General features: G+C 51.0%; 11 protein-coding genes across 11 annotated transcripts; 5 read left to right on the top strand and 6 right to left on the bottom strand.

Annotated features, from left to right (window-relative positions):
- The first annotated feature begins 133 nt into the window (after window positions 1–133).
- BDV14DRAFT_142125 (F-box and WD domain protein) lies at window positions 134–3,088 on the top strand. The gene is made up of 2 exons (XM_073766361.1): window positions 134–596; window positions 673–3,088. Exons 1-2 carry the CDS (start codon window positions 380–382, stop codon window positions 3,003–3,005), a joined length of 2,550 nt encoding a protein of 849 aa, XP_073623455.1. The 5' UTR covers window positions 134–379; the 3' UTR covers window positions 3,006–3,088.
- Window positions 3,089–3,662: 574 nt separating this feature from the next.
- BDV14DRAFT_182670 (uncharacterized protein) lies at window positions 3,663–5,664 on the bottom strand. The gene has a single exon (XM_073770257.1). The coding sequence runs from the start codon at window positions 5,428–5,430 to the stop codon at window positions 3,946–3,948; it is 1,485 nt and encodes a 494-aa protein (XP_073623454.1). The 5' UTR covers window positions 5,431–5,664; the 3' UTR covers window positions 3,663–3,945.
- A 1-nt stretch (window position 5,665) lies between these two features.
- BDV14DRAFT_182668 (involucrin repeat protein) lies at window positions 5,666–9,220 on the bottom strand. The gene is made up of 3 exons (XM_073770256.1): window positions 8,731–9,220; window positions 6,266–8,668; window positions 5,666–6,213 (listed from the first exon to the last, which is right to left on the bottom strand). Exons 1-3 carry the CDS (start codon window positions 8,866–8,868, stop codon window positions 6,103–6,105), a joined length of 2,652 nt encoding a protein of 883 aa, XP_073623453.1. The 5' UTR covers window positions 8,869–9,220; the 3' UTR covers window positions 5,666–6,102.
- A 329-nt stretch (window positions 9,221–9,549) lies between these two features.
- BDV14DRAFT_142097 (putative cell surface receptor/MFS transporter (FLVCR)) lies at window positions 9,550–11,664 on the top strand. The gene is made up of 4 exons (XM_073766359.1): window positions 9,550–9,964; window positions 10,026–10,138; window positions 10,198–10,546; window positions 10,617–11,664. Exons 1-4 carry the CDS (start codon window positions 9,839–9,841, stop codon window positions 11,493–11,495), a joined length of 1,467 nt encoding a protein of 488 aa, XP_073623452.1. The 5' UTR covers window positions 9,550–9,838; the 3' UTR covers window positions 11,496–11,664.
- A 372-nt stretch (window positions 11,665–12,036) lies between these two features.
- Window positions 12,037–12,791, bottom strand: BDV14DRAFT_204691 (cytochrome b-c1 complex subunit 6 family protein; the record flags this gene model as incomplete). Its single annotated transcript, XM_073774571.1, has 3 exons — window positions 12,037–12,101; window positions 12,175–12,297; window positions 12,485–12,791. The coding sequence occupies 3 exons, from the start codon at window positions 12,789–12,791 to the stop codon at window positions 12,037–12,039; spliced, it is 495 nt and encodes a 164-aa protein (XP_073623451.1).
- Window positions 12,792–13,311: 520 nt separating this feature from the next.
- Window positions 13,312–14,114, bottom strand: BDV14DRAFT_182662 (uncharacterized protein). Its single transcript, XM_073770255.1, has one exon. It carries the CDS (start codon window positions 13,995–13,997, stop codon window positions 13,500–13,502), a length of 498 nt encoding a protein of 165 aa, XP_073623450.1. The 5' UTR covers window positions 13,998–14,114; the 3' UTR covers window positions 13,312–13,499.
- Window positions 14,104–16,200, bottom strand: BDV14DRAFT_182661 (uncharacterized protein). The gene is made up of 3 exons (XM_073770254.1): window positions 15,519–16,200; window positions 15,157–15,328; window positions 14,104–15,088 (listed from the first exon to the last, which is right to left on the bottom strand). Exons 1-3 carry the CDS (start codon window positions 15,527–15,529, stop codon window positions 14,588–14,590), a joined length of 684 nt encoding a protein of 227 aa, XP_073623449.1. The 5' UTR covers window positions 15,530–16,200; the 3' UTR covers window positions 14,104–14,587.
- A 319-nt stretch (window positions 16,201–16,519) lies between these two features.
- BDV14DRAFT_182658 (putative glycerol-3-phosphate acyltransferase Sct1) lies at window positions 16,520–19,496 on the top strand. The gene is made up of 4 exons (XM_073770253.1): window positions 16,520–17,107; window positions 17,169–17,763; window positions 17,815–18,083; window positions 18,136–19,496. Exons 1-4 carry the CDS (start codon window positions 16,940–16,942, stop codon window positions 19,336–19,338), a joined length of 2,235 nt encoding a protein of 744 aa, XP_073623448.1. The 5' UTR covers window positions 16,520–16,939; the 3' UTR covers window positions 19,339–19,496.
- Window positions 19,497–19,698: 202 nt separating this feature from the next.
- BDV14DRAFT_182656 (undecaprenyl diphosphate synthase family protein) lies at window positions 19,699–21,766 on the top strand. Its single transcript, XM_073770252.1, has 2 exons — window positions 19,699–20,432; window positions 20,544–21,766. The coding sequence occupies exons 1-2, from the start codon at window positions 20,208–20,210 to the stop codon at window positions 21,528–21,530; spliced, it is 1,212 nt and encodes a 403-aa protein (XP_073623447.1). The 5' UTR covers window positions 19,699–20,207; the 3' UTR covers window positions 21,531–21,766.
- Window positions 21,767–21,831: 65 nt separating this feature from the next.
- lys9 (saccharopine dehydrogenase (NADP+, L-glutamate-forming)) lies at window positions 21,832–23,643 on the top strand. The gene is made up of 4 exons (XM_073770251.1): window positions 21,832–21,984; window positions 22,084–22,137; window positions 22,260–23,410; window positions 23,463–23,643. The coding sequence occupies exons 1-4, from the start codon at window positions 21,933–21,935 to the stop codon at window positions 23,556–23,558; spliced, it is 1,353 nt and encodes a 450-aa protein (XP_073623446.1). The 5' UTR covers window positions 21,832–21,932; the 3' UTR covers window positions 23,559–23,643.
- A 130-nt stretch (window positions 23,644–23,773) lies between these two features.
- Window positions 23,774–26,657, bottom strand: BDV14DRAFT_211644 (uncharacterized protein; the record flags this gene model as incomplete). Its single annotated transcript, XM_073776134.1, has 5 exons — window positions 23,774–23,977; window positions 24,116–24,205; window positions 24,284–25,543; window positions 25,790–26,356; window positions 26,403–26,657. 5 exons carry the CDS (start codon window positions 26,655–26,657, stop codon window positions 23,774–23,776), a joined length of 2,376 nt encoding a protein of 791 aa, XP_073623445.1.
- Between the last annotated feature and the right edge of the window lie 201 nt (window positions 26,658–26,858).

The raw sequence follows: 26,858 nt of genomic DNA, 5'->3' as shown, positions 1-26,858 counted from the left end.
GCGGTTACCTAGGAGCCTACATACATACCCTGTTCAGCAGAGCCAAAGAAGCTCTCCAACTCCAGATCGGCCGCGCATCGACTCCTTTCCAGTCTCCAGTTCCAACCCTCCTTTCTGCTCGTTTCATGTGGCTTATCAACCACAACAATAACCCTTGAATTTCCCGACTCTGGTCACATCGCTGATCACAGCCTCCGACACTTGGTCATTCACACATATCGCTTCCACCGCCTTAGGCAGACGCTAGGCGACGCTGAGGTGCGCCGGGCTGAGGCTCCGCGAGCGCGGGACGGACAACTGGAGGAACGCGGAGAAGCACGACAGTTGACAACCGGAGTGAAGCTGTTTGATCGTCACGTCTTGATGGACAGAGCCCCCCATGGCGAGAGAAACTGATGCGTCGGAAGCCTCCATCCCTCTCCGTCTCTTCCCATCCGACCTCACCGCCCGCTCTTTGTCCGCTTCCTTCAAGGTTGATGAAGGCTATTCGGACGATACACGAAGCCAGGCGGATAAGGAGCTCTTGCGTACACCTTCAGACGATGTAACTTCTATTCCTGATTGGGTTCTTGTTCATAACGAGGCCGAGAGAGCCGGTGAGTACTTTCTCCCACCTTTGTCGCGTGCTTTTCTGGCAATGTAAATGCTGATTACAACTCTTCTCACCACCAGAGATCGCCTACAGCCTTCTACGAACCCTGCGCGCCTCTACTGTCGCCTCAGTGGTTGAGCGACTGTCTCCGCTATTGCACATGGATCCTGTCCTTATACTCCCGCCTGAGATCACCGCCGAGATCTTCTCCTACCTCGACCCCCATACCTTGTTGACGGCCTCGTTGGCCTCTCGCGCCTGGCGGAATCGCATCTTCGACTCTCGCCTCTGGAAGGAACTATATATCGATGAAGGATGGCGGGTAAATATCGACGCGATTCGCGCTTATGAAGATGCAAACTCAGGAATCCCATCGCCCCAGTCTCGGAAACTACGCTCAAGGCACGCCGATACAGATCTCAGAAAGCCAAATCCGAAGAAGCGCGCATTTGCAGGGTGGAACATACCTAATGATGCACAATCAGAGTCTTCAGGGCTCGCGCAAAATAGGGACGCCAAGGCCGATGGAGAAGGTGACGACTTGATGCTTGACGCGGTCGATAATCAGACAACGTCCTTTTCCCGTGAGAACGAGTCTGGGCATGGATACGAGCCCACGCACAAGACGCCCCTTCCTCAGCCATCGCCATCAAAATCTGCGGGCCCAGATCTTCTCATTCGAATGCCCAACGGTTCTGCTAAGATCAATTGGCCTCATATTTACCGACAGCGCCGGCGCTTAGAGGATAATTGGGCCAAAGGGCGGTTTACGAATTTCCAGCTCCCGCATCCTGCACATATGGACGAGGCTCACCGGGAGTGTGTTTATGCCATCCAATTTACCGGAAAGTGGCTAGTCAGCGGCAGTCGAGATCGAACAGTTCGAGTATGGGATCTGGAAACAAAGAGGCTACGGCAAAAGCCGCTCATCGGCCATACAAAATCAGTTCTGTGTTTACAGTTTGATCCTTCACCTTCGGAGGACATAATTGTATCGGGGAGTAGCGATCATAACGTCATTATTTGGCGATTTTCTACGGGCGAGAAGCTGCACGAAATCGCTCCAGCTCATGACGACTCCGTTCTAAACCTCAGATTCGATCACCGATATCTTATCACGTGCTCAAAGGACAAGCTTATCAAAATATGGAATCGACAGACATTGACCGCGGCTGACGAGGACTATCCCAAGATGCACAAAGGCTCGGGAGTCGCATTTCCATCATATATCGTCAACACCATGGGGATACCCGACCCCGAACTAGAAGCCGAAATTTCCAAAGGCCATATCCGCACTCTGGCCCCATTTTCTCTCCTGATGACATTAATGGGACATACAGCAGCCGTCAACGCAATTCAAATAAACGGCGATGAGATTGTCTCGGCATCAGGCGACCGCTTAATCAAGATTTGGAACGTGCGCGACGGTGTATGCCAAAGGACACTAATGGGTCATGAAAAGGGCATAGCGTGCGTCCAGTTCGATAACCAGCGTATTGTCAGCGGGAGCAATGACGATACAGTCCGGATATTTGACCCCGTCTCCGCCGCAGAGGTCGCCTGTCTCCATGGCCACGGCAACCTCGTCCGAACAGTCCAAGCCGGTTTCGCCGACCCACCAGGCTCAGAGGAAGCCCTGCGATTAGAAGCACTAGCAGTCGACCGAGACTTCTGGCACGCCCATACCTCAGACGAAGCTGTTGGCTTGGGACCTCGAGCCCTCAGAAGAGCCGGCCACAACCAGAACACCACTGGATCACGTGAGCCTCGCGATATCAAGGCACTTGGAGCCTCCATACCACCGGGCGGCGGCGGAAGCAAATGGGGACGGATCGTCTCCGGCTCGTACGACGAGTCCATCATTATCTGGAAGAAGAATGCGGAGGGACATTGGACGATCGGCCAGAAACTGCGACAGGCTGAAGCCGCTGCCAACGCGTCATATGTTGTTTCCTCGAACTCGCGCTCGCGAACTGGGGGCGCAGGGGGCAATGCTTTTGCTCAACAAGCTGAAGCTCAAGCTCAACCGCAACCGCAACCGCAACCGCAACCGCAACCACAACAACATCAACACCAAGATCCTCACCACTCCCCTCAACCACCACCTCATATCACCCCTCCTACAAATATCCCTCAACCCCAAAACCAAACACAACATCAACAACAACAACAACAACAACCCCCAAACAGACCCCCACCACCAGCCGGAATCCCCCTAACGAACCTCCTCGCGGCCGCAAACGCCCTAACCCGCCGAACACAAACAACAACGCCAACATCGCGCATCTTCAAAATCCAATTCGATGCTCGCAAGATTGTTTGCGCTAGTCAGGATCCCCGAATCGTCGTTTGGGATTTTGTAGGCGATGATGAGGAACTGGAAGAGGCAAGTCGGTTTTTCGAGGGTTTATAGTTCATCGAATCATATCTCCAGTAGTCTAGGGTTTTGTTGGGTTGTGGTCTATTTCTTTTGCATATAATATAGTTGGCATTGCATGGTATAGCATGGCATCCATTTGATTGAGTACCTACCTATGATGAACTTATCTATCTATCTATCTATCTTATTGAGCAGAGAATGCGGGAAGATGGAAAGGCACACTTACACTTTATTTGGGCTTATTTCTTATATCTGGATCATGGATATAGTAATGCATAATAACTGGAGTCCTCAGCATCTTCCGTTGTCAATGCCACGAAGTACAGAGTATGTTAGTTGTTTGCTAAGGTAGACTAGGCATATGGTTGTTTGTCAGGTCTCAGGACTGTGGAGTATAAAAGCTTGTTTAGGTTTGTCTGTTTGGCCCCCGGATTCTACTACCCCAGGCATAGGCTTGCATACGAGCAAGTGGCGAACTGCAAGCTGCGAGTAGTCCAAGATGTACGTTGTATTTCATATACTTTGTGCGGTTATGGACTAAACTGGTTTGCTACCTGAGGTGTTCAGGGTTGTTAATAGATGGTTGCAGCTGCATTTGCAGCTACATTATATATGTTTGAGTGGGAGCTCGCTAGTCACTGAACAACGAACACCTGAATTATACGAGGTATGTTTTTGACAATAATTCGTGTTCCGTTTACAATCTCTTGATTGATTATCAAGAATACCTCTGTTCAATTCGAAAGAAAAACTGTTGATTGAGACTAGGGAAGAATTTGCCGATAGAAAATAATTCTAGCAATGAACAACTAAGAAACCAAAAGCACTTCTTATCCACTATAAGTCCAAAGTTTTCTCTCCAATTGTGTTCTCCAGTCCAGCCGTCGGAAAATAAGTGTAGGTAAAAATAACGTGCCACGTATTTCCGATCCAATACACACAGTGCTCCAACAAGAAAGGGTATCCGCAAACGTCATGGTTCAGAAGACGGTCTAGCAGCAATGATTGGCAATGGTGGTTGAGACTCATTTGAACGCTGCTCACGCGCGGTGATATATGTCTCTTGTGTCGTTGTATTTGCGTTCTGATTTAGCGAGTGTGATGGATTGAGAAACTCTGTTATGTCTCTCGAACCACAGCAACAGCAAAACGTAGATCTCATTCGCATAATGACCAGCTTCCAGAAATTTGGCGGGACTGAATCTTGACTTGTTCGCTCAGTTGTACTTGTGCACTGGGGATTGGTTGGGGCAGCGGATTGGGTCGATGCAAGAGAGCATGGATCAGCGAGAACTGAACGACCCGGTCGACCCATTCGTGGATTGACCTCTGGCGCCCGAGAGATACAAGTATGATAAGAATCACCCCTTTTACCAGAGTTGTCTCCGCTTAGCAACGTTGAATGTTGTGTGTTTGGCGGTACCAGTGGCTGTGGATTAGATCCGTCGGATTGAGGCATGTTTTCTTCCAACCAGCGCAAAGTGGCTTCGCCTGCCTCGTAGCTGTCGTGCGAGCCCGTCTCGGGACGAACTGGCGCTTCAGGAGTTGCGTTACTGCTCTCGACACTGCCCCCGTCACATTGAGCGAGAGCAAGGTTGTCCTGGTGGAATGGATGGTCACTCGCTCCTTTGATCACACTTTGACCATGCCCGCTTTGCCTTTGGGGGAAATTACCCGAGACAGCAGTTCCATCCTCAGCAAATATTCGATTGCGTCGTGGTGGACTGCCCTGAGTTACCGAAGGGCTAGGAGAAGTGCCACGGAAGAGCCTGCGCAGTAGTGACTCGTTCCGGTTCGGCACCGGGTGCTGAGCTCCAATTCTAAAGTCGTAGGACCTCGCCGCCTCGCTGCCAAAGGATGGAATACCCGGAGGAGTAGGTGATCGAACAGGTGCTGGAAATTCTGGGAGAGTTGGACTGACAGGCGATTCGAGAGTCTCTGGCCAGCTAGGCTGCAATGAGCCCAGGGTTGCTGAGTTGTTATTGACGGGACTGCCCGCAATTGTAGATAGCTCGTCTTCGCCGCGGAAGTCTTCCAAGTGATCTGGCAATGACGACCCAATCACTTCTCCCGTTGGAGCTAAACGGAGTCTATCGGCTATGATGTGGGCTCGCGGGGGCCTGTCGATTGTCTCTATATCCAACCTTGGATTATGAGGCGCCGACCCTCCATGGGCGCGAGGTAGTGCCCTCGAAACAGAAAGAAACGGGGCGACATTGTGGGCCATTCGATCATCCATACGCTCGAGCGCGCTATTGCTCGTTTGCTGTCCTGATTCTGTGTCATCGTCGCGACTGGATGTTGCTCTGAGTGCGTTGTATATGGAACTTTGATTGCTCGACTCTAAGACCGAAGAGACCGAACGCAGGCCTTGTGCACCGTCGTTTCCGAAAGCCGGCTCTGGGAGTGGGAATGTTTGATCATCTTCAACCGAAATGGAGTCTTTGGGGGTAACCATGCTGCAGTTTAGCAAGGACTGCCGATGGACGCCGAAAGCATCCGCTGAGTGATAAAGCGCGATGACGACGGCATCGACGTCCAAATAATGAAGAACGATAATGGTGTTGTTCTCTGGTCTGGCGATGCATGATGTCTTTACCCCCCAGGAGCCGTCCGTCGCCCCTTCCTCATTGACTTTAATATCAGAAATGGGCAGGCACGGAAGACCGAGACAAACAAAACAGAACAAGACTATAGGAAGAACATATACAACTGAACCTGAAATCAATCGTGATGAGTCAAATTTTATGATACATTATTCTCAAGCGTAATATGTGCAGACCTGGGTAACGATAGGCACCATGAAAGGGAAAAAAGAGCCTCGAGTCCCAGAGAGAGACCGAGGCTGATTAAGGACAAACATTAATATGTACTAAGAATGGTATAACCACGGCGAGCCTTACCCGGGTTGTTGCTTGACCAAAACGCCTCCGCTCGATGTCGAATGCCCAAAGATTGGCTGCCGTCTCTATCAACCGTATCCATTTAGTGGCTGCCGTTGCTGGAAGAAAAAAAAAAAAAATCGTTTGTTGATCCCCGCGAGTGGAAGGAATCATCCGAGAAGGAACAGTGAAAATAAGGGTTGATCAAGAAAGGGAGAACAAGAAATGTTCAGAAGAAAAAGTGTTCATCATAATGCCGTTCCGGTTTGGCTGAGGGCCGGGCTTGCGTTCATGTTCGCTTGCTCCTTTTTCAACTCCCGGATGATAGCCTCCAATCTTCTGCGTTCTTCGTGCTCAGCCTGTTTTGCGTTAGTAGGTTTCGAATAAACGTCTACAGAAGATGAAACTGACCTTGAGTATCTTCATATTTTCAGCGCGGGTATCACGCATCATCTTTTTGAATTCGTTCTTCAGCACCATTGTGGACGTTGTCTCATAAGGACCATCTCGTCCCATAGATGTAGCACTGTTGTTGGAGCCCATCCAGCCAATTCGCTCTTCATTGATTTGGGTCTCCAGTTGCTCGCACCGGTCACGAAGGTTGTCGATCATGCCTTCAAACCGCTCACGCTCCTTCTCAAACTCGATACTTGCCTTGGTCATAGCCTCGTAGTCGTCAACAGTCTCACGCAACTCCTTCTCGAGCGTTTCGACGCGATTCTGGACATCGCCACTGCCAGGCTTGCCAGCCTTGAGACCAGCAAGTTCCTCGGCCATCTCGAAGTTTCTGGCCTTCAACTCGTCGAGCTCTTGCAAGAAGACAGGGTCAACTGCGGCTTCGGCAGCCCTTTGCGCACGAGTTCCATAAGCACCGTCCAATTCTGCCTTGACCATGGTAAGCTCTGTCTGGGCTCTGACAACGTCGCCTTCGAGATCGGTCAACTCTTGCTGTAAGCGGGCCGAATTCTCTTCTGCGTGAGTGCGCGATTCATTGGATTCCTTGAGTCGGGACTCTAATTCCTCGCGCAGCTCGCTCATGGACTCCTCCAACCGGCGTAGTTCCGCATCGGCCTGTTCGCGCATGTCAGTTGCTTCCTTGACCCGGAGGTCTGCGTCGTTGCGAATCTGATGAATGGTTTCCTCCAGTTGTGCGACTTGCTGCTCAGCGCTTTCGCGAGACTCTGTAGAGTCCTGAAGCTGACCAACAACGCCTTGTAAGCGGGCGACTTCACCCTCACTACGAACGCGAGCTTCATGGTGTTCATCCTTTTCAGATTGAATCTCCTTAATGAGGGTCTGGAGGTGTTCGACCTCGTCCTCTACGCGAGAGCGAGCTTCGTGGTGCTCATCCTTCTCAGATTGAAGTCCCTGGATAATGCCTTGGAGGCGTTCGACCTCGCCCTCGATGTGAGAATGAGCTTCATGGCGCTCATCCTTTTCATTTTGAATTTCCTGAATGATGCTCTGAAGGCGTTCGACTTCGCCCTCAACGCGGGAGCGAGCTTCGTGATGTTCGTCTTTTTCGTGCTGCACTTCTTTGATGATGTTCTGAAGACGGGCAATTTCAGCCTCAGCACGTTCATGAGCGTCGTTATCAGAGTCATCGAGTCCTTTAGTACTTTGCATGTTCATTTCCTTAGATTCTGACAGTTCCCGGCGCAGATGTTCGAGCTCTTGCATTGTCGAGTCGAGCTCTTCCCTGGACAGTTGATCTTGATGCTCAGCAGTCTCGAGCTCCTTCTTGGAGTGAGCCAACTGTTCGATCAAATCGGAAATTTTGGCGTCCCGTTCTGCATCGGACTTGGAATTAAGCTCGCGCTGCTGCTGAATTTGTGTCGTAAGGATGCTCTTTTGTTCGAGCAGTTTGTCGATTCGACTTTCCAAACCAGTAATACCAACGCTGAGGTAAGTAAGGTGTTCAGCAAGATCAGCACCTGAAGCTTCTGGGGCGGGTGGTAGGGTTTGAGCGCGAGGTAATCCGGGATTTTCCATGATGCCGAGGAGTTGTTGGCTCATCTCGACCAACTGCTGTTCACTGACACGATCCAGACCCTGGCTGGGTTCGGCTTTGGGCTGAAAACCGAGAAATTCGAGTCCATTCTCAATGTATCTGAGATGAGCATCCAAGTCGCCGGGAGCCGGTTGTGGTGCCTGAGAGAACTCGCTGTTGGGATCTGATTGCAGTAGCATGTCTCGCAATCTGTGACCCAGAGATTCCAGCTTTCTTTCTGTTTCCTGAATCGTTCCGTTGGGAAGACCGTCGGGCACCGGCGCTCGCGCTCCATAGTTCTCGAGCCCATCCGCGTGATCTGATGACTTGTAAAGGCTCCGGTCATCGAAGTCGGAGAGGCTTTCGGGGGTATGCGGAATCCCATTCTTCAGATTCTTCTTCAGACCCTTATGCGTTAACTGCAGTACTCCGGCGGTGTGTTCGAGCAATCGCTTTTGAATCTCTTGCACTCTGCGCTCAGTGGTCCAGATATCCATGGAGAGTTCTTCGCATTTCCGGTTGCTGGTTGCCAGTTCCTCGTTTGTCTTCGCTGGGTCCGCATCGTGGTGCTCCTCATTATGGTGTAACCGGCTAAGGGACATGGCGGCATCGCGGAGTTTCAGTTCCAATGTCAATTTTCGTTTCGTTGCGTTCGTTCGGCTGGATAGAACTCGGAGTTCCTTCTTCAGACCCTCGACCTCCTCTACAGATAAGACCTCATAGTTCATGCTATCACCCATGGCGGTTTCTGTGAGAAGGTACATCGCTACCGGATCATTCGCGCTGGGGGGAAGAGAACGACGTGGATGCGACGTTGTGTTCAACTAGCGGAAACAATCACATATTAGCTTCCTAATCGGTGTTACTTGTTCCTGAGTATACATACCGGACCAGGAATACCATTGCGGTAGCCGTCCAGGAGAACCTTGGTTGGCGGCGGCTGGGGAGCGCCGTACGAGGCTGCCGAGAAGTGCCTCGGGTCGCCATAGGACGACTGGCTGGACCGAAAATCGAGGCCGTTCATTGTAGCGAGAGAGATAGGAGATCGTAAAATATCGTTCAAGTCAAAAGGAGCGCTGGAAAAACCGGGTCTAGTAGACAGTATACATTCTCGGAGGCCCGGTCTGCTGCCGCCAGGGGAAGGCTAAAATTGGCCGAGGAGGATCGGAAGAGAGAGCGAATGCGACAGTAAGCGAAGGGAAGAAAATCGACAGATTCGACAGCAGACCGAAGGAATGAGGACTCAGATGCAGGAAAGAAAAGAGAGGCAGGCAGAGACGAGCTGAGAAGGTTGAAGGAATTGGGGAGATCAGATTGGCGCCGCCAGTCACGAGAGGAGAGAGGATCGGCACTGTCCAAAGGCGGCTGGCCAAGACTACACTCAGGAACAAAGAGATCGATCAACATTGTTTTTTCGCCTTTTACGAGAATAATATGCAGTGTGTGTGGTAGAATTCATGCATAAATGCCGAACTATGAGCATCATCGGCAGGCTGCATGGCTGAATATTGGTTGCGATTGTGATAAGGGCTGTGGTGTGCCTGGCAGCCTCTCTGCCCCTGAATAGCACCGAGTCCCCGAAGACCAGACCGTGGGGGCCAGCCCTTGCTGCGGAAAAGTGTTGCACATGCCTGTCATGGTGTTTAGGTTTATTTTATAGTATATAGTTATTTCAGTATCTTTAAGCTTCTTCACCCCACAATATCGAAACCTCACTGGGGGAAATTTAATAACAGGAGTGGCCGATATGCGGAGAAATGATCCGACCACGAACATCTGATTGCGACTGAAACGCTGCCAGTACCAACCCAACCGAGGATCGCTGTCCTGATTCCTGATCAAATCTCGTCTCATGGCGAAACAGCCCCCGGTCAATAGTGGTCCTTATCGCTTGGCGAGGTCCATAATGCGACCCTATTTATCGAGTTGCATCGCCGGGTCCGGTTGATTTGACTTGTCACTCTTCAGTCTTCACCCATACTTCGCACTCTGAGATGGCGCCCGATGCCCATGCGAGCACCGTCGAGCTGCCCCCATCTGGGCCGGTTTACAAGGTCTACAAGCGGCGATTCTTCGGACTAGCGCAGCTTGTTTTGCTGAATGTTATTGTGAGCTGGGATGTACGTTTATCGCATTGTTCTCTGCGGAGGGGTTGTATAGGCGCTAGGCTAACCCCCGCAGTGGTTGACCTTCTCCGCCGTCTCTGAGACCGCCGCTGAATACTATGGAGTCTCTGAGAGTGCCATCAACTGGCTGAGTACAGGATACCTATTTGCCTTTTGTGTCTCGAGTCCGTAAGTACGCCGTTAAGCCCCATTCTTGTCGCATTACTGAGAAGTATATCATGACCTAGCGTCGTTATCTTTACGCTCAACAAAGGCGGCCCCAAGCCAGCTATCATTGTCACCTCATCTCTCCTTCTAGTTGGAAACTGGATTCGATATGCCGGAGCTAAAGCGAACGGAGGTATCTTCGGCCTTACTATGTTCGGCCAAATCCTTATCGGCTTGTCCCAGCCATTCTGTCTAAGCGCCCCAACGCGGTATAGCGACCTCTGGTTCTCAGACCATGGACGAACAAGTGCAACTGCAGTAGCAACTCTAGCTAACCCGCTCGGCGCTGCACTGGGCCAACTGATCAACACATTATGGGCGGAAGAGCCTTACGAAATCCCAGACATGGTCCTATACATTTCAATCATGGTCAGTATACCAATAAGTCACCCATCCAACACGAGAGAAAGAACCCCAAGAACTAACAAACCACAAACAGGCAACAGTAGCATGCATCCCCTCCTTCTTCATCCCCTCGCAGCCCCCAACACCCCCCAGCGCCTCCTCCGCAACGCCCAAAACCCCCCTCCTCCCAGCCCTCCGCCAACTCCTCGCAACGCTCGAATTCTACCTAATCCTCGTCCCCTTCGGCGTCTACGTCGGCTTCTTCAACAGCGTCTCGTCCCTCGTAACCCAAATCCTCTCACCGCACGGATACAGCGAAACAGACTCCGGCATCGCAGGCGGGATCCTCATCATTGTCGGGCTCGTCTCCTCAGCTATATTATCGCCCCTAACAGATAAATACAAGCACTACCTCGGCACAATCCGCACGCTTGTCCCCATTGTCGCTGTTTCCTATATATCGCTCATCTTTGCACCCGGTAGTCCCGCTGGGATTGGACCGTCGTACGTCGTGATGGCGATACTCGGCGCGTCAAGTTTCGGTCTTCTCCCTGTGGTGCTAGAATATCTCGTTGAAATCACGTACCCGTTTTCTCCTGAGATCGGGAGCACGATTTGTTGGACGGCGGGCCAATTACTCGGTGCCGTGTTCATTCTTATTCAGGATGCGTTGAAGGCCGGACAGGACACGAATCCACCACTGAATATGCGTAATGCGCTTATATTCTCGGCGGTCGTGGCGTGTGTTGCGGCGCCGTTGCCGATTTGCATTGGGTTATTTGGACGGGATGTTAGGAGGCGCAGGCTGGATTTTGATCGGGGCGTTAACCTTGATGAGGTGGAGATTGAGCAGGTTGAGAGTGTTAGAAGCGAGACCGGTGCTGGTAACACTGGGAATATTGTGAGTGTTGAAGGTGGATCTGGGAAATCGAGATTTGATATCGGGTTGAAGTTTCCTTGGGGGAAGAATTGATGATATTCGATGTGTTGATTGTTGATTTCTGTGGGTATAGCGGTTTATGAGGCGCTGGGCGTTTCTCCTGTATGTGGTCGTGATATCGATCCTAGTCTGGGTTAATGATATCTTGTCTTGATCAATTGCACGTCATCCATTCTCTGTGATGTTGATCCAGAGCGAAACAAACAGTATAAAGAGATATAGAGCGAAGTAGTCTAGCGAGAAGTAGCATTTCTAAAACACAAGTAGATATGATATAAAAAAGGCGGAGACCAGCTATCTGTACATACACATTAAAGGACCGTGACACAAGACGAAAGTTATATCCGTCCGTATCATCCTTCAATCTCTAAGCGCAAAAGTCGACATAAAAAAGAGGAACAATGATACAGTATCCCAATCCCAGACGAGGAGCAGTGAGTGAGCACTGCTGGCTTTTTATATTTTGCATGCGTTCCGGAGGTGTCGTTGCCCGGTTATGGTTGACGTTATTGGCAGAGTCTCGTTATTCCGGGGGTGAAGAAACCGAGGTCAGGGATCGTTTCAGCGTGTCTCCTTATTTGAGAGCCTTGAAGAGCTTGGGGGCGGCGCACTGGGTGGCGCAGTGGGCGAGGTGGAAGACTATTGAGAAGTTATAAGTTAGTTGAGACCCGGGGAGAAAGAGGAAGGTATTTGCGCAAGAGGTTGTACGTACACTCCTCAACGCAGTCCTCCTTGGGACCCTTGTAGTCCTCGTCCTCCTGCTGCGAGGTTACGCGCTCGACGCACTCGTCGTAGTGGTGCTTGTAGGGGGCGCACTGAGCGGAGTTGGCGCATTCTAGAAAATACGATGTTAGTAGATGATGCTTTCAAAGTATGATGATGATTGTATGGCTTGTCCGGCCTCAATGGCCCAGAATATGCGATTTTGATATGCGTCACCGCACCAAACGGCAAGCCGCACACACCGATCGCGACAAAACAAACAAGCAAGACAATCAATTGAAGCAACTGAGTAAACTCACCCTCCTCGAGCTTGGGCTTAATGTCCTCAGGCTCCTCCTCCTCTTCCTCTTCTTCTTCCTCCTCTTCCTCCTCTTCACCCTCCTCAGCGTCCTCGCCCTTCTCCTCCTCGGAGCTCTCCTCGGGGGTATCCTCAGCAGAGTCCTCGCTCTTCTCGGAGCTCTCCTCTTCAGCCTTGTCGTCGGCCTTCACCTCAGGCTCCTCCTGCTGGGCGCTGGACTCTTCCTTGTTCTCAGCGGGAGCCTCAGCCTGGGCCTCGGGGAAGCCCCAGGAGGAGATGACATCGGAGAAAAAGTCGGTAAGACCCATTTTGGACCGGTCTGGGATGTCAATTGATGAGACTGGAAGGTCGGGGGTAGGTGGGTGGGTGAGTGGGTGGACGGGGTAGCGACTAACGAGCGAGGTTGGTGCAGTGAGGATTGGGTGGTTTTGACGAAGCTGCGGTGGTCTTCCCGAGCAGGGAAAATCGGAACGCCCCGGCCGCCGACGAGTGCTGGGCGAATGCAATCATCAGCCACGTGATTGGTTGATGCGCTTTGGCAGGAACATCAACTTTGGCATCGTATGTCCTTGTGTTTACGGATGCTGTTGACTGAACAACAAGGATGTAAACATTTATGATTGGCTTCATTCTCAACCCTTCTGATTGAACTGAATATATTGTTTCTTATATATTTCTCTTTCGCTGCTATATATAAGCAAAGAACTGCTATGTTTCTAGCGACCCACAACGGTGTCCGTGGCATGCAGTACGATGGTGTATGGCTTGAAAGAGATATTATTTCGAGCTTCAAGGATTAGCTAAATTACCTATCTATGACTATTATACTCAGTAAGCCCAACATCCGGTCTCACATTCCACGTCCCATTCCGCATGCCAAATATTATGATTTCCTCCCGACTCACAGGTCTCAAAATTCAACTGCTGACCACAAATAGCCGTGTCGTTAAACCACTTAAACCACTCAGCTTTTCCAATCTTCAACCAACCGTTCCAAGTCTCTTTGTGCTCAAGTCTCAAGCAAGCAGTTCCACATAGATCGTATTCGTCCTTTTGCGAGATGAATTTGAAAATCGCGCCGCTAATCGTGTCCTGCTCAGCAGTTGTATGGCAGTCGGGGCCAGTAGCGTAGTAATCCCACCGGAAGCCATCATTTGTTTGCCCTTTGAGATGGCCGCAGTCCGCAGGTCAGACTGCCGTGTGATGTTGGTGGCTAACTGAGTGGCAAGCTGAACGGCAGCGCCGAGGCTATCGATTGTCGCGCACATGGAGTCTCGATCGGACTCGCAGACTTTGGCAGGAGTGCGGGAGACAAGACGATGCGTGGTATATTTGCCGTTTGAAAAAGTGGCTAGATCAAGGTCGGTGCCCTTTTCGAGGTCGTACGATACCCACTGGTCTGGCAAGTTTGTCGTTTGATGGATGTCGACATTGGTGTCGGCGTCACCTGGGATGGCAGATACAGAGGTGAATGTGATGCTTAACACCAGGGCCACTGCTTTGAAGTACCGCATGATTGAGGCGAATCTCAAGCAAAGTAGAAAGCTGATATTGGCAGATGACCCTGTGATGTTGCCTGGAAAGGGAGTAGATAAAGTGCAAAACCGATTGAGGTCAGGAGGAGACACAGGAATGGTCTAACAATAGTTGTTGAGAAGTAATAGAGAAGTGGTAGAAGGTGCTGGGAGACTGTTACCTTATATAAGTAGGTAGATTTGGTCACCCAGGCACGTTGGGCAGGTCCGAACCTGGTCGTTGCTGGCAATGACCGGCATCTTTTATAGCCGTAGTAGCTATCCAAGTCCATTAGCTGATATCCATACATGATCAGACATCGACTACACTTAGCCGCCGAGTGTAGATGGACTGATGTGACTTTCTAAGAAAGCTCAAACGCCCGGCTTGTCATCCAGTCCAAGGCCATGCAAAGCAGCGCAGCATGCTTTACTGCAGGGAAGTATTCTACAAAGACAACTACTGGACAGTTTGGAAATACAACCTTCGCTAGCTAGTGCATGGGAGAGAACTTATCAGGGAACTGGAATTAGAAGTACCAATGTGGTGGTATGCTAATCAGACATTATGCCTTTCCCGCTGTCAATCATCAGCTCGCCCGGCGTAGTCTTTCTTCGAGCTCATTGGCGACACTTTGCTGCTGTACTTCTTCATATCCCGGTGGTGGTTCTTGGGGTTCGCCACCAGCCTCCGAAGGGCTGCGCCGATTCCGGACACTGTTCTCGTTATCGACCCTTAGCCCACCTTGAGGGGCAGAGTAAGCGGGTAGGTCTTCGAGGTGAACACCGGCCATGTTGACGTCCCTAGCTCCTCGGCCACTCTCACGAGTAATTTCCACGGCTTGCTGAAGGCGCTCCTTTATCCTCTCAAATTGCGAGTGAAAATCAAAAGCCCCGCCGTCTTTGAAAGTAACCTTTAGATGCACCGCGACCAGAGACGAAGGAATCCCGCCACCGGCTACCGGTTGAACAACAGCGTTCCACGCATTTGGCCCAAAGAATGGTGAAGAGACATGTGAATCATGCAAATTGAGAAGCGGAGCTGAGAATGACTGTAGTTGATCGGATTCTTGAGCAGGCAGATATACTACCTAAAGTGTTCTTGTTAGCATGATGCTTCTCTTTGAGCAGGCACACAAGAAAACGAAAAGGACTATACCCTCTGATTCGTTAGATAGATGTGGCCGGTACTACTTTGAAGTGATATCGACTCCGAGCCTGTATATGATGGGGGTGGCTGTAAGGCGAAGCTTGTGCGAGGAGGAGAAGTGTATATCAAGCGCTCGTTTGGCAGATGAACAAAGCCTTTGCGCTCATCCAGCATCACCCAACTATCTCATCAGTCAGTCCTGTTATACTTGTAAGAGTACCTAACCCTCTGATAGAACCAGCTGTCCTGCTGCTGGGCCACCACATACACCGCCCCCAAAAGCAGCAACAGCTAAAGCCCGATGCAGCCAAGGGATGAGGCAGTCCAAAAGTGGTCTCTATAGAGTCAGGAAGTGGGGCTTATCCACATACTTGATCGACATCTTCCCCGGGGAACTGTGAGAGTCGAAACTCGGTACTCCGTCTGATATCAAATTTCGAGAGGCTCTGGATGTATGGGGGAGCAGTATGGGCGACGCTAAGCGGGGGACTGTTTATGGCGTCTTGCGCGGGCAAATGAAGATGCGGTACGTAACGGTCTGGAACGGGCCGACTGTCGTTTTGCTCTCGAGGATTCGGAGCCTCGGATGTCTGGACTTTTCCCTGGTTCTGTACCCTGGATTTTGGCCTTGGTCGAGATAAAGATGGATGAGCTCAGTAGTGAAGCAGAAATGTGTTCAGGAATCCATGCTATCCCGTCTTCCCCGCGGTCTTTCAGTGTTCCGCTTAGCTTACCGCATACGTAATTCCGGTATTTATTCCCGTTTTTTTTTTTTGCCTGAGGCAAGCTTTGCAGCATCCCCGGATGTCAAACTATGCACAGAGCCACAGACGGCTCGGGAGTTATTGGAGAACATATCCATAATCTGGGCACGGTCATGCCACTGCTGAACCCTTCTTGCTCCGCGTTTTTGGTCCTGCAACGCCACGCAACAGGTTTTATTTCTCAGTCTCCATGGATGTGGGCACCATACCTGAAATCGCACCTTTGCTGTGCAGGAGACATACCAAGTACCCAGCGGAGATAACAAGCATCTCAATTGTAACATACCCATGAATCGACATGAAAGTCGGATGCTTCTTGTGATTTCTGCGTGGTTCCACCCCACGACCTCCATTGTAGTACTACTGTACTAGGCTGGTGAAAGCGTATTCGGCTGTTGTCTAAGAGTAATTGACTTCTGCGCGACACTGGGACGATCGTGGAGGAACTATGGAGAAAGCATATCGGTTGGATTCTGGCAGGGAACTCTATATCAGTTACTTGGAGATACATAAGATTACGCCTCGTGTCCAAGTCACCAATCCGTGTGTTTTGTGTAGTTTTTGACATTCCTTATGCCAAGGACTCGAGCGATATGTAATGGTATTACCACCAACGGCTCCCCCACCATCAAAAAATTACCACCTTCCGTCGCATCCAGACTCCGACAATCCCAGTCAATCCCAACTGACCTAGCACTGTCACGTCACATGCGCTACTGCCTTGCAAGTTCTGTTGAGGCCACCCTGCCTTTCATCCTCTACTCACACGAGAGGTAGCTCTCTGACGTCCAAGGCATATCTTGGATTCAAATCGCGCGATACAGCTTCAGCTGAGCTGCTTACAGGGGCGGGATATGCGGTCATATCTCTCTTTGTTCACGCGTGCTGCTTCCGCAACCTGAACCAACCTCGCTCAGCTTCATCAGCAGATGAGGAGCTTTGGTTGAGATTCCTGCATTGATTTATACCCTCGTTCTACCTCACAGAACTCTTATCTCGAGGGTCTCTTGACTGTCTTTTTTGACGTCATGGCGAAGCCATACATTCCGCCCTTGATCGGGTGGTTATACGATCTGGTGCTATGGACTTTTTCAGTCCTAGTTGATCTCTTCTTCCGCGAGGTTCATCCTCGTGGATCATGGAAGGTCCCTCGGAGGGGCCCAATGATTATTGTGGCAGCCCCTCATGCCAACCAGGTACGATTTATCAAGGTCTTGCTCGTGTGCCTGTCACTCACCATGGACTCACTGATTTTAGTTTGTCGATTCGTTGATCCTTATGCGCGCACTGCGCACCGAGGCGCACCGCCGAATCTCATTCCTGATTGCAGAAAAGTCATTTCGCCGCAAGTTTATTGGTCTTCTGGCGAGGGGTATAGGAACCGTGCCTGTGTCTCGAGCAATGGATATGTTGAAGCCCGGACAAGGCACCATATACCTCCCCGATCCGGTTAATGAGCCCAAACTTCTACGTGGTGTTGGAACAAACTTTGAGGCCGCAGGATACGAGAAGGACGGCACAATCGCGCTACCAACGATCAACGGGACGTCACATAGTGAAAGTATTGCCGAAATTCGCGGACCGGAGGAGTTAGTCCTCAAGAAGCCTTTCACACACAAGGATGCTCTATTCCAGTTGACCGGCCGAAAGGACATCACAGACGATGGAAAGTTCACTGGGGAGGCGATTGATAAAGATCCTGATTTCAAGGGCTCCAAGTTCAAGGTGGCGCCTCATGTGGATCAGAGTGCAGTGTATGATGCAGTCTTTGGAAGGCTCCTTGCTGGCGGATGTATCGGTATTTTCCCGGAAGGAGGTAGTCACGATCGCCCGGATTTGCTTCCCCTCAAACGTATGTTATCTTTGTCCTAATTGGATATGTTGAAAACTAACATCGGCCTAGCTGGCGTGGCTCTAATGGCTCTTGGTACATTGGCCGAAAACCCCGACTGTGGTCTGAAAATTGTGCCCTGTGGAATGAACTACTTCCACGCTCACAAGTTCCGTTCCAGGGCAGTGATTGAATTCGGTAATCCCGTAGAGGTTCCTAGAGAATTAATCGAAAAGTACAAAAGTGGAGACAGGAGAGGAGCTGTTGGCCCCCTATTGGACTTGATATACCAGAGTCTCGTCGCGGTGACTGTAACTAGTCCTGATTATGAGACATTGATGGTGCGTTCATTGATCTTATCCATGGTTGAACCTCGTACTAATGAGTTTCAAGGTTATTCAAGCTGCACGTCGTCTGTACAACGTCAAGGGCAAGAAGCTCCCGCTTCCAATGGTTGTTGAGCTGAACCGCCGTCTCGTCAAAGGTTACTCGCACTTCAAAGATGACCAGCGGATCGTGGACTTGAAGAAATCGATTGCCGACTATAACAAAGAATTGCGACTTTTGGGCATCCGAGACCACCAGGTTGAATATGCGAAATTCTCAATCATCAAGGTTGTCGCCACATTGATTTATCGACTGGTTAAATTAGCGCTTCTCACCATTGGGACTTTACCTGGGCTTCTGCTCTTTACCCCGGTTTTCATCACGACAAAGTTGATCTCGATCAAAAAGTCAAGGGAAGCGCTCGCAGCCTCAACAGTGAAGCTCCAAGGCCGCGATGTGATGGCAACCTGGAAACTTCTTGTTGCTCTTGCCTTCGCCCCCGCCCTCTACTGGTTCTATTCCTTGCTGTTCACTTATTGGGCGTACCGTAACCGGATCAATGGTTATGTCCCCGAGTCTGTGCCGCTGTGGTCATTCGTACCCATCGGCTTGGTCTTGTTCCCGGTCATCACATTTGCTGCTCTGCGTATTGGCGAGATTGGCATGGATATCATCAAATCTCTGCGTCCGTTAATCTTGTCGCTCAATCCGTCGTCGGCCAATACCCTGGTCAAGCTTCGTTTGCGACGCGCTGCGCTCGCTCGGCAGGTCACCGACACCATCAATACGCTCGGTCCCGAACTATTCCCAGACTTTGATGCTGCAAGGATTGTGACCGATCCTTTCCGCGAGCTCAACCGGCAAGCCGACAACCTGGAGAACGAACAACCACCGAGTGTGGAGATCCGAAGGGCGAGCACAGTGAACTTCGACGAAGGTTCAGCTGCTCAGGAGCCTCTTCCTAGGAACGAGTCGTTCCACAACCTTGCGAACTTTGGATTCTTCTCGACCAGGCCCTCTAGCCGCAATCGCAGCCGCAGCAACAGCCGTAGCAGCTCGTTCGGAGGACTACCCGGCACCTCTGGGCAGCAGCTGAAGCCCCTCAGCCAGCTTTCAGCCAAAGAAGGGCTTGATGAGGTGGGCTCGAAGATTCGAGATGCGATGCGCGAAAGAGGAGCGCGCCGGCGAAGCGAGGATAATAGCAGCTGGGACATGGCCAGCTCTGGGCCTGGGACGCCGTACAGCGAGGAAGGCCGAAAGGATATATAAAAAACCACATGACATGAACTAGACCCTTACAGGGTCATTCAGCCTGTAATGACAGCGGGGGAGTTGGGCGTTTCATTACTGTATTTTGTACTTTCTTTTCCTTGTTCCACTGTATCTAGGATGGATTCCGTAGTAAATGAGACAATCTTAGCGGCGAACCATGGCCTTATCAGCGCATATAGGAGTAAATCAGAGCCTTCTCTGAGCTCTTCACATTCATCTGCAGCACCCCGCACTCAACAGCGCATACTTGTTGAATGTTGAGGAGGAGGAGCGGAGATGGCAGCCTCGGACCGCAGGCAAAGGCAGCCCTCACACGTGCCGCAACCGTGGGCCAGACTTGCGACCCACAACCACTCGCTGGCTGGATCGACCGACGCAATCATGAAATAGATTCGCTCGATGTCTTCACGATAACCATACACCAGCTTGTTTCTCCAGTCGCGGAAGCAAAGCATCTCATCAAGGCGGCCGTTGTCTACTTTCTTTGCTTTTTCCTTTTTTCCAGGTATGGATCACCGCCCCCAGGCTTGCTCGTTTGTCGTCAGATCTTCGAAAACAGTGTAGCCTGCTAGCTACGCCCACTCAACCCCCAAGTCCAACCTTGCTGACGTTCTTTGGCCACCTTTTATCAGTTGCATTATACCCTCGAGCTTAAAAGTTGTCTCAGAATCGGCGCGGCATTTCCTCTGACTACTTAGACCTGCATCGGTTCCTTTCGTTCCCCGTCACACGCGACAGCCGACAGCCGTTCTAGCTATTTTACACCGATCTTATTCTTGACACCGACTTAATACGGTCATCAGACCTTATACATATATTTCTACTTATATTACTATTGCTGCTGTCGTACGATTCTACGCTTCGAAATGGCCACGTCAATGCACCTTTCTCGGCTCCGGAATTGGTTCCTTGCATCACCCCCCATCGAGTATGCGATCTCCAAACTCCGAGACCTCCTGGTTGGAGCACTTCGACAGGGGCCAGTTCCACAACATATTGCTTTTATTATGGATGGAAACCGAAGATTTGCCCGAACTCACGGGATCGAAACGGTGGAGGGACATAATCTGGGGTTTGAGGCGCTGGCACGGGTAAGTAATTGGGCTAAATTTAGAGCATGAGGGGTCATCTTTGGCTTCTTGAGCTCTTCACATCTTACCTGTTTTTGATCTGGTGTACTAACGCTGTTCCTCTTTGTACAGATACTTGAGGTATGCTACCGGAGCGGAGTACAAGTCGTCACGATCTACGCTTTCAGCATCGAGAACTTCAAACGGTCGAAATTTGAGGTTGATGCTCTGATGGAGATGGCTAGGGTCAAGCTATCGCAGATGGCACAGCACGGTGAAATCTTGGATCGCTATGGGGCAAGAGTACGGGTGCTTGGTCGTTTAGACCTACTCCGGCCCGACGTGCTCGCGGCAGTCGACCGTGCCGTCGACATGACAAAGAATAACGGCGAACGTGTTTTGAACATCTGTTTCCCCTACACCTCGCGCGACGAGATCACTGGAGCAATTCGTGAGACGGTGGAAGAGTACAGCACACCGCTGCGCTCGACTCGCTCGGCGCTTTCACTTTCGCGGACACCGTTCTCGGAAGACCACATCGCGCAGAATATTCGGGCCCGAACCGCAAACGGAAAGTCGGAGGATTCAGGTCCAGAGTCTGATGCTGTATCAGAATCATCCACGCTTGGAGAGGACGATGCTCAGAAGCCAAACCAGCAGCACAAGGTCTTCCAGTCTGAATCTGCTCTCTCATCTGCTGCTACGCTTCACCTGCCGGAGCATTTATCGAAAGGCCGAACGACAGAGTCCACCGGGTCCGAGCCGCCGGTGTTCAGATCACCAGAGACAATTACACGCCAAACGCTGACAGAGCACATGTTCACCCGCGACAACCCTCCTCTTGACCTATTGATCCGTACATCCGGAGTTGAACGTCTGAGTGACTTTATGCTCTGGCAATGTCATGATGAAACCGAGATTGCATTCCTAGACATCCTATGGCCCGAGTTCGATCTGTGGCAGTTCTTGCCCGTGCTTCTCAAGTGGCAGCGAAGAGTCTCTAAGGCACGAAAGAACCCAGATGCCGAAGGGAACTTTGATGGGGACTATCAAGACTCCGCAGAAGAGAGCAGAGAGGAACTCGTTGTGAGCTCGGGTGCCAAGCCGAAAAGCTTATAATACCAATTGATACCCTGATATACTTAGAGTCTCGCGCTTGGGTATAGCATTAGAATTCTGGAGTTTATGGTCGTTTCGTTCTGTAGAGATGATAGGGCGTCTGTTGATAGTATACAGTTGATATGAACATACAAACGGCAGTAGCTGCGGTTGCCCGGCTTGCAAAATAAACATGCTATCTTTTCCTGATACAGCAAATCAATGTCAATTATTTATAATACTACTGCTAACAGCCCTCATCACGTTTTATAGTTGGAGACTTGGAGTAGCTCCGATACCGCATGAGATAAGTTCACGTGATCATCCCACAGTGCGGCGGGGATACCCAACTTTTGAGAGCTTCTCCATGACTCACTTGATCCCCTCTTCTCAGTATAATCTCCATATATCCCAATCGTCACAATGGTCAAGCAAGTCGCTGGTTCCAAAGTCCTTCTTTTGGGCTCTGGCTTCGGTATGTTCGCCCGCCCTCCTGCCACTTTTTGGAAGAACCCCGCATCGACCACGATCATAACTGTGATTTTATTTTACTAACTGATACTCTCTTATATAGTCACCAAGCCTACCGTCGAGGTCCTTAGCAAGGCCGACGTCGAGGTCACTGTCGGTACGTACTCGAGTCGCGATTGAAAGCTCAATTGAGCTCCGTGCCCTCCTTACCCCGCGGTCCATAAATCATGATGCCATCAGAGAAACAAGACATTGACGAGGAATTGCTGTGATGTACAGCCTGCAGAACTCTCGAGAGCGCCAAGAAGCTCTGCGAAGGCTTCAAGAACACCAAGGCCATTTCCCTTGATGTCAACGACGACAAGGCCCTCGATGCCGCCCTCAGCCAGGTCGACCTGGCCATCTCCTTGATCCCTTACACTTTCCACGCCCAGGTGATCAAGTCGGCCATCCGCACCAAGAAGCATGTTGTTACCACATCCTACGTCTCCCCCGCTATGATGGAGTTGGACCAGCAGTGCAAGGATGCTGGCATCACTGTCATGAACGAAATCGGTCTGGACCCTGGTATCGACCACCTCTACGCCGTCAAGACCATCGACGAGGTCCACAAGGAGGGTGGTAAGATCACCTCTTTCCTCTCCTACTGCGGTGGTCTCCCCGCCCCCGAGTGCTCCGACAATCCGCTCGGCTACAAGTTCTCCTGGTCCAGCCGTGGTGTCCTCCTTGCTCTCCGTAACGCCGCCAAGCTCTACAAGGACGGCCAGGAGATTAGCATCGCTGGTCCTGACCTCATGGCCACTGCTAAGCCCTACTACATCTACCCCGGCTTCGCCTTTGTCGCCTACCCCAACCGCGACTCCACCCCCTTCCGCGAGCGCTACCAGATCCCCGAAGCCCAGACCCTCGTCCGCGGTACCCTCCGCTACCAGGGCTTCCCCGAGTTCATCAAGGTCCTCGTCGACATTGGCTTCCTTGAGGACGATGCCCGCGACTACCTTTCTTCCCCCATCGCCTGGAAGGAGGCCACCCAGAAGATTCTCGGCGCCACATCCACCTCCGAGAAGGACCTCGAGTGGGCCATCTCCTCTAAGACCGCCTTCCCCAACAACGAGGAGCGCGACCGCATCATCTCCGGTCTTCGCTGGATCGGTGTCTTCTCCGACGAGAAGATCACTCCCCGCGGTAACCCCCTCGACACCCTCTGCGCCTCTCTCGAGCAGAAGATGCAGTACGGCCCCGAGGAGCGTGATCTCGTCATGCTCCAGCACAAGTTCGGCATTGAGCACAAGGACGGCTCCAAGGAGACCCGCACTTCCACGCTCTGCGAGTACGGTGTTCCTGGTGGGTATTCGGCCATGGCTAAGCTTGTTGGTATCCCTTGCGGTGTTGCTGTCAAGTTGGTTCTTGACGGCACTATCTCTGAGAAGGTATGTTCCAGCCCTTGTAATAACATGTTGCATTGACTAACATGTTGAATAGGGTGTTCTCGCTCCCATGACCTGGGACATCTGCGAGCCTATCCAGAAGACCCTCAAGGAGGAGTACGGCATTGAGATGATCGAGAAGACTCTGTAAATGTCTACTCTTGGAGAGTAACGAATATAAAAATGACCATCTAAAAGAATAGAAAGGACTTTACAGAATGAGAAATGATCCATAGAAATCATTCATGCCAATTTCGTAGACATCCTATTACCATTCTCCATAGAAATAACCCTAACTCCCAGCATCACCATAACCATCACCATACCCATTAACGCCTAACCATATCATTACACAGATCATCAAATCTAAGTCTCAAACATCTTCCCCGTACTAACATTAACCCTCGTCCACCCCCTTCCCTCCACCACCGCCTCCAAAAACCTAACAGGCCAATACAAATGATAAAGCACGAAAAACGGCACCGGGTCCCAGAAGTCCCAGACTGCATCCCAACTTTCCTTTCCCTCGAACTCGAAATCAAGGAATGACGCCCAGAATGCGGCTCTCTTCTCTCTGGCGTCTTGGAATAAAGCATGCATTTGCGCGCTCGGGAATCGAGGCCTTGTTGAAGAATCTAGCAGGTTGAGGGGGCAGTTTAGGAAGGGTTCTTTGCAGGTGCGTAGGATGTCTCTGATTAAGGCGGGAACGAGCGTAAGGGGTGGGTATATCAGGAACATAACAAGGTTATGCCCTGTCCAGTGGTATGATTTTGGGGCGTGGGGCGTTGGTCTTGGTTCCTGCGGGTTGTAGTATTGTGGGTGATGGACGCCTTCATCCCCAGTTCCATTGGGATGGGCCTTCCCATTCCCATTGACAGTCTCATCCCCCTCCATCGCAGAAAGATACCTCCCCGCCACCCCCCAATCCTCAGAAAACAGCACAACAGCCGTATGAACGCGCGGGTTACACTCAATCGCATACAATCCCGCCTCCTCGTCCATATCATCTACTACAAACCCCTCCCCCACCTGCCGCTGAATAAAGTCGAAGCTGAGATGCCCGTTTACGGCCTGTGCGCCGAATTCCTCAACGAGAGCGGAGATGATTTTGTTCGTGAAGTCCTCCATTTGGGTGTACGCGGGGGTTGTAGGCGGCAATGCCGTATAGTGCATTAGCATACTTGATGACTTGACGGCCGTGAATGCCTGCAGGGTGCCGTTGACAACTAGGGCATGTGTTGCGTATTCGGGGCCTCTAATGAATTCCTGTAGTAGGATTGGAGAATCAGGTGTGATTGAATGTGCCAGTTCCTGTCTGGAGAGGTAAGCCCTTGTTTCCTCGGGAGTTGCCAGAGGCAATAGAGAAGCGGAATTTAGGAACTCGTCGCGTTTCTTATCGTCTACCCCCAATGGCTTCAGGATGAAACTCCTTTGTGCCTTGGCGACTTTCACACGCTGGTTGTTTTCTCCTGCGTAGTGGGATAGCAGGCACTCGACTTGGCCTGCTGATGTGCATAGGTGCGAGATTGGATGCGGGAGGCCGAGCGAGGCGATATACTGAATGAAGGAGTCCTTGCAATGTAGCCTTTCAACTATGCGCTCTGGAAATTGGATGGCGTGGAATAGGTGCCCGTCAGGCTCAGAATCAGCCCGTGCTTTCGCGAGTTCAGCGACAGACCCATCATCAACTTCATGCACAACACCACTGCAGCTTATCCATAGATTCACCCTTTCATTTCGGATAATTTCGAGTAGTGATCGCTTGTAGTGGAAGCTACTTCCACCATCGAGGCGATAGAACTCTGATATGGCGCGGGTATATCGCCCGGGTGAAGTAAAGGGCACAGGCTCGATATCTGCGCCGATAATGCGGTACCTTGCTCTTGTTTTCGTTGCGTGTTTTGCGAGAAGGCGTGCGATTACTAGGCCTTTTGTCATGGATATGCCGGTCACTAGTATTGTTTTCTCTGGACCGCGACGGAGGGGTGGGGGGTAGAGTTTGAACCATTTGTATTCGGTGTGGCGGGAGAGGATGAGGCATGCGAGGGTTATTGTTGCAGTATAGGGGAGGAGGAAGAAACTTAGGGAGATGAGACCGGTGCTTTTGAGCATCGTGCCTATGTTTAGGGAATCCATCTCTTGAGGTTGGTACGCATACCAGGACACGATGCCGAGATTAATGGACGGGAAGTGGTAACTAGGAAAGTAGTAAAGTGTGTAATCTGCATTTAAGCTTGTTTAAGGTTCCTATGCATATACGTCATTGACTCGGATCTTTATTCCCTTTCCTCGCCTATGCATTTCGTAATCTCGACGCCGTCCTGCTCAAGTTAGTTGTGAAGATAGGTATACAAAATGGAAGATAGGGCTGGGCTATCTTACTGGCTCCCCTGTCGGTTCTGCACCTTCCACCAGTTTGCTCATATACATCAGATTTGGATTACCGGTATACTGCCCTGTAGCCATTACGCCGTACCTCTTCACATACTGGTCCACTGACTCCTTTGGCATGGTCTTGCTCACTGCTAACTCCTCGAGCTCTAGGCCATTTCTCTTCTCGTCCACACTACTCCGGACATACTTCAGATACGGCGGGTTTCCAGGGTAAATAACATTGTCAGCGGCAATAACCGACTTTGGCGCAATTAGTCTCAGCTGCTCGCACAGCTTCAAGTCGGTCACGTATGCCGGCTTGTAGTGGTCGAGGAACAAGAGGTCAATCTTGTCGAGCACGGAATCAACATGGAGGCGCATGATACCTTCGCTGCCGGAGCCGACGACGACTTTAACAGCATCTGATAGGCCGGCTAGACCGACTAATGCCATCGATACTGCTGCAAAGATGGGATTCTTTTCTATGCTGTAGTAGCGTGCGTTTCCGCCGCTTGCTTTTCGGACGGCATTGCCGAACATGATCGCAGAATAGCCAATATAGCCGCCCAATTCGACCTGAAATAATTAGCACTTTGATATGCAATATTGCAGGCGACCTGACCATGGTGTTTGGCTTTACGTCTGCTATCAGATCGCAAACAATCTGGCCCTTTTCTTGGCCCACATTCATCAGGTACTTTTTCGTCCGGCCATACTCGTCAATTGCATCCAGAACCCTCTCCGGACTGTTCCGGATACTTTCCAGGTCTGGATGTTCGTATACAAAGTGCAGCAGCTCGATCTCGCGGCCATCGTCGAAGAAATCCGCATTCGTCTCCTTGGCCACATAGCCACCCAGATCGGGAAATCGAACCATTTCGGCTGGCGAGTGATCAATGATGTCCACCTAGGTTGTGGTGTTGATGATATAAGATGTATAGGTAAAGTTGAAGATGTTCTAGAATCGCACGTCAACAGACGGTCATACATCGACATCGACCGGGTCGACGCGGATGCAACCGAGGGGTGTTCTACTGTCCGCATCCGGTATAAACATATGGTCTCAACATCAAGCGCA

Source organism: Aspergillus stella-maris, assembly GCF_047715825.1.
Source record: "Aspergillus stella-maris strain CBS 113639 unplaced genomic scaffold BDV14scaffold_79, whole genome shotgun sequence".
Taxonomy (NCBI): domain Eukaryota; kingdom Fungi; phylum Ascomycota; class Eurotiomycetes; order Eurotiales; family Aspergillaceae; genus Aspergillus; species Aspergillus stella-maris.
The sequence above is the reverse complement of the archived record's forward strand: the minus strand, read 5'-3'. Positions and strand labels throughout refer to the sequence as shown.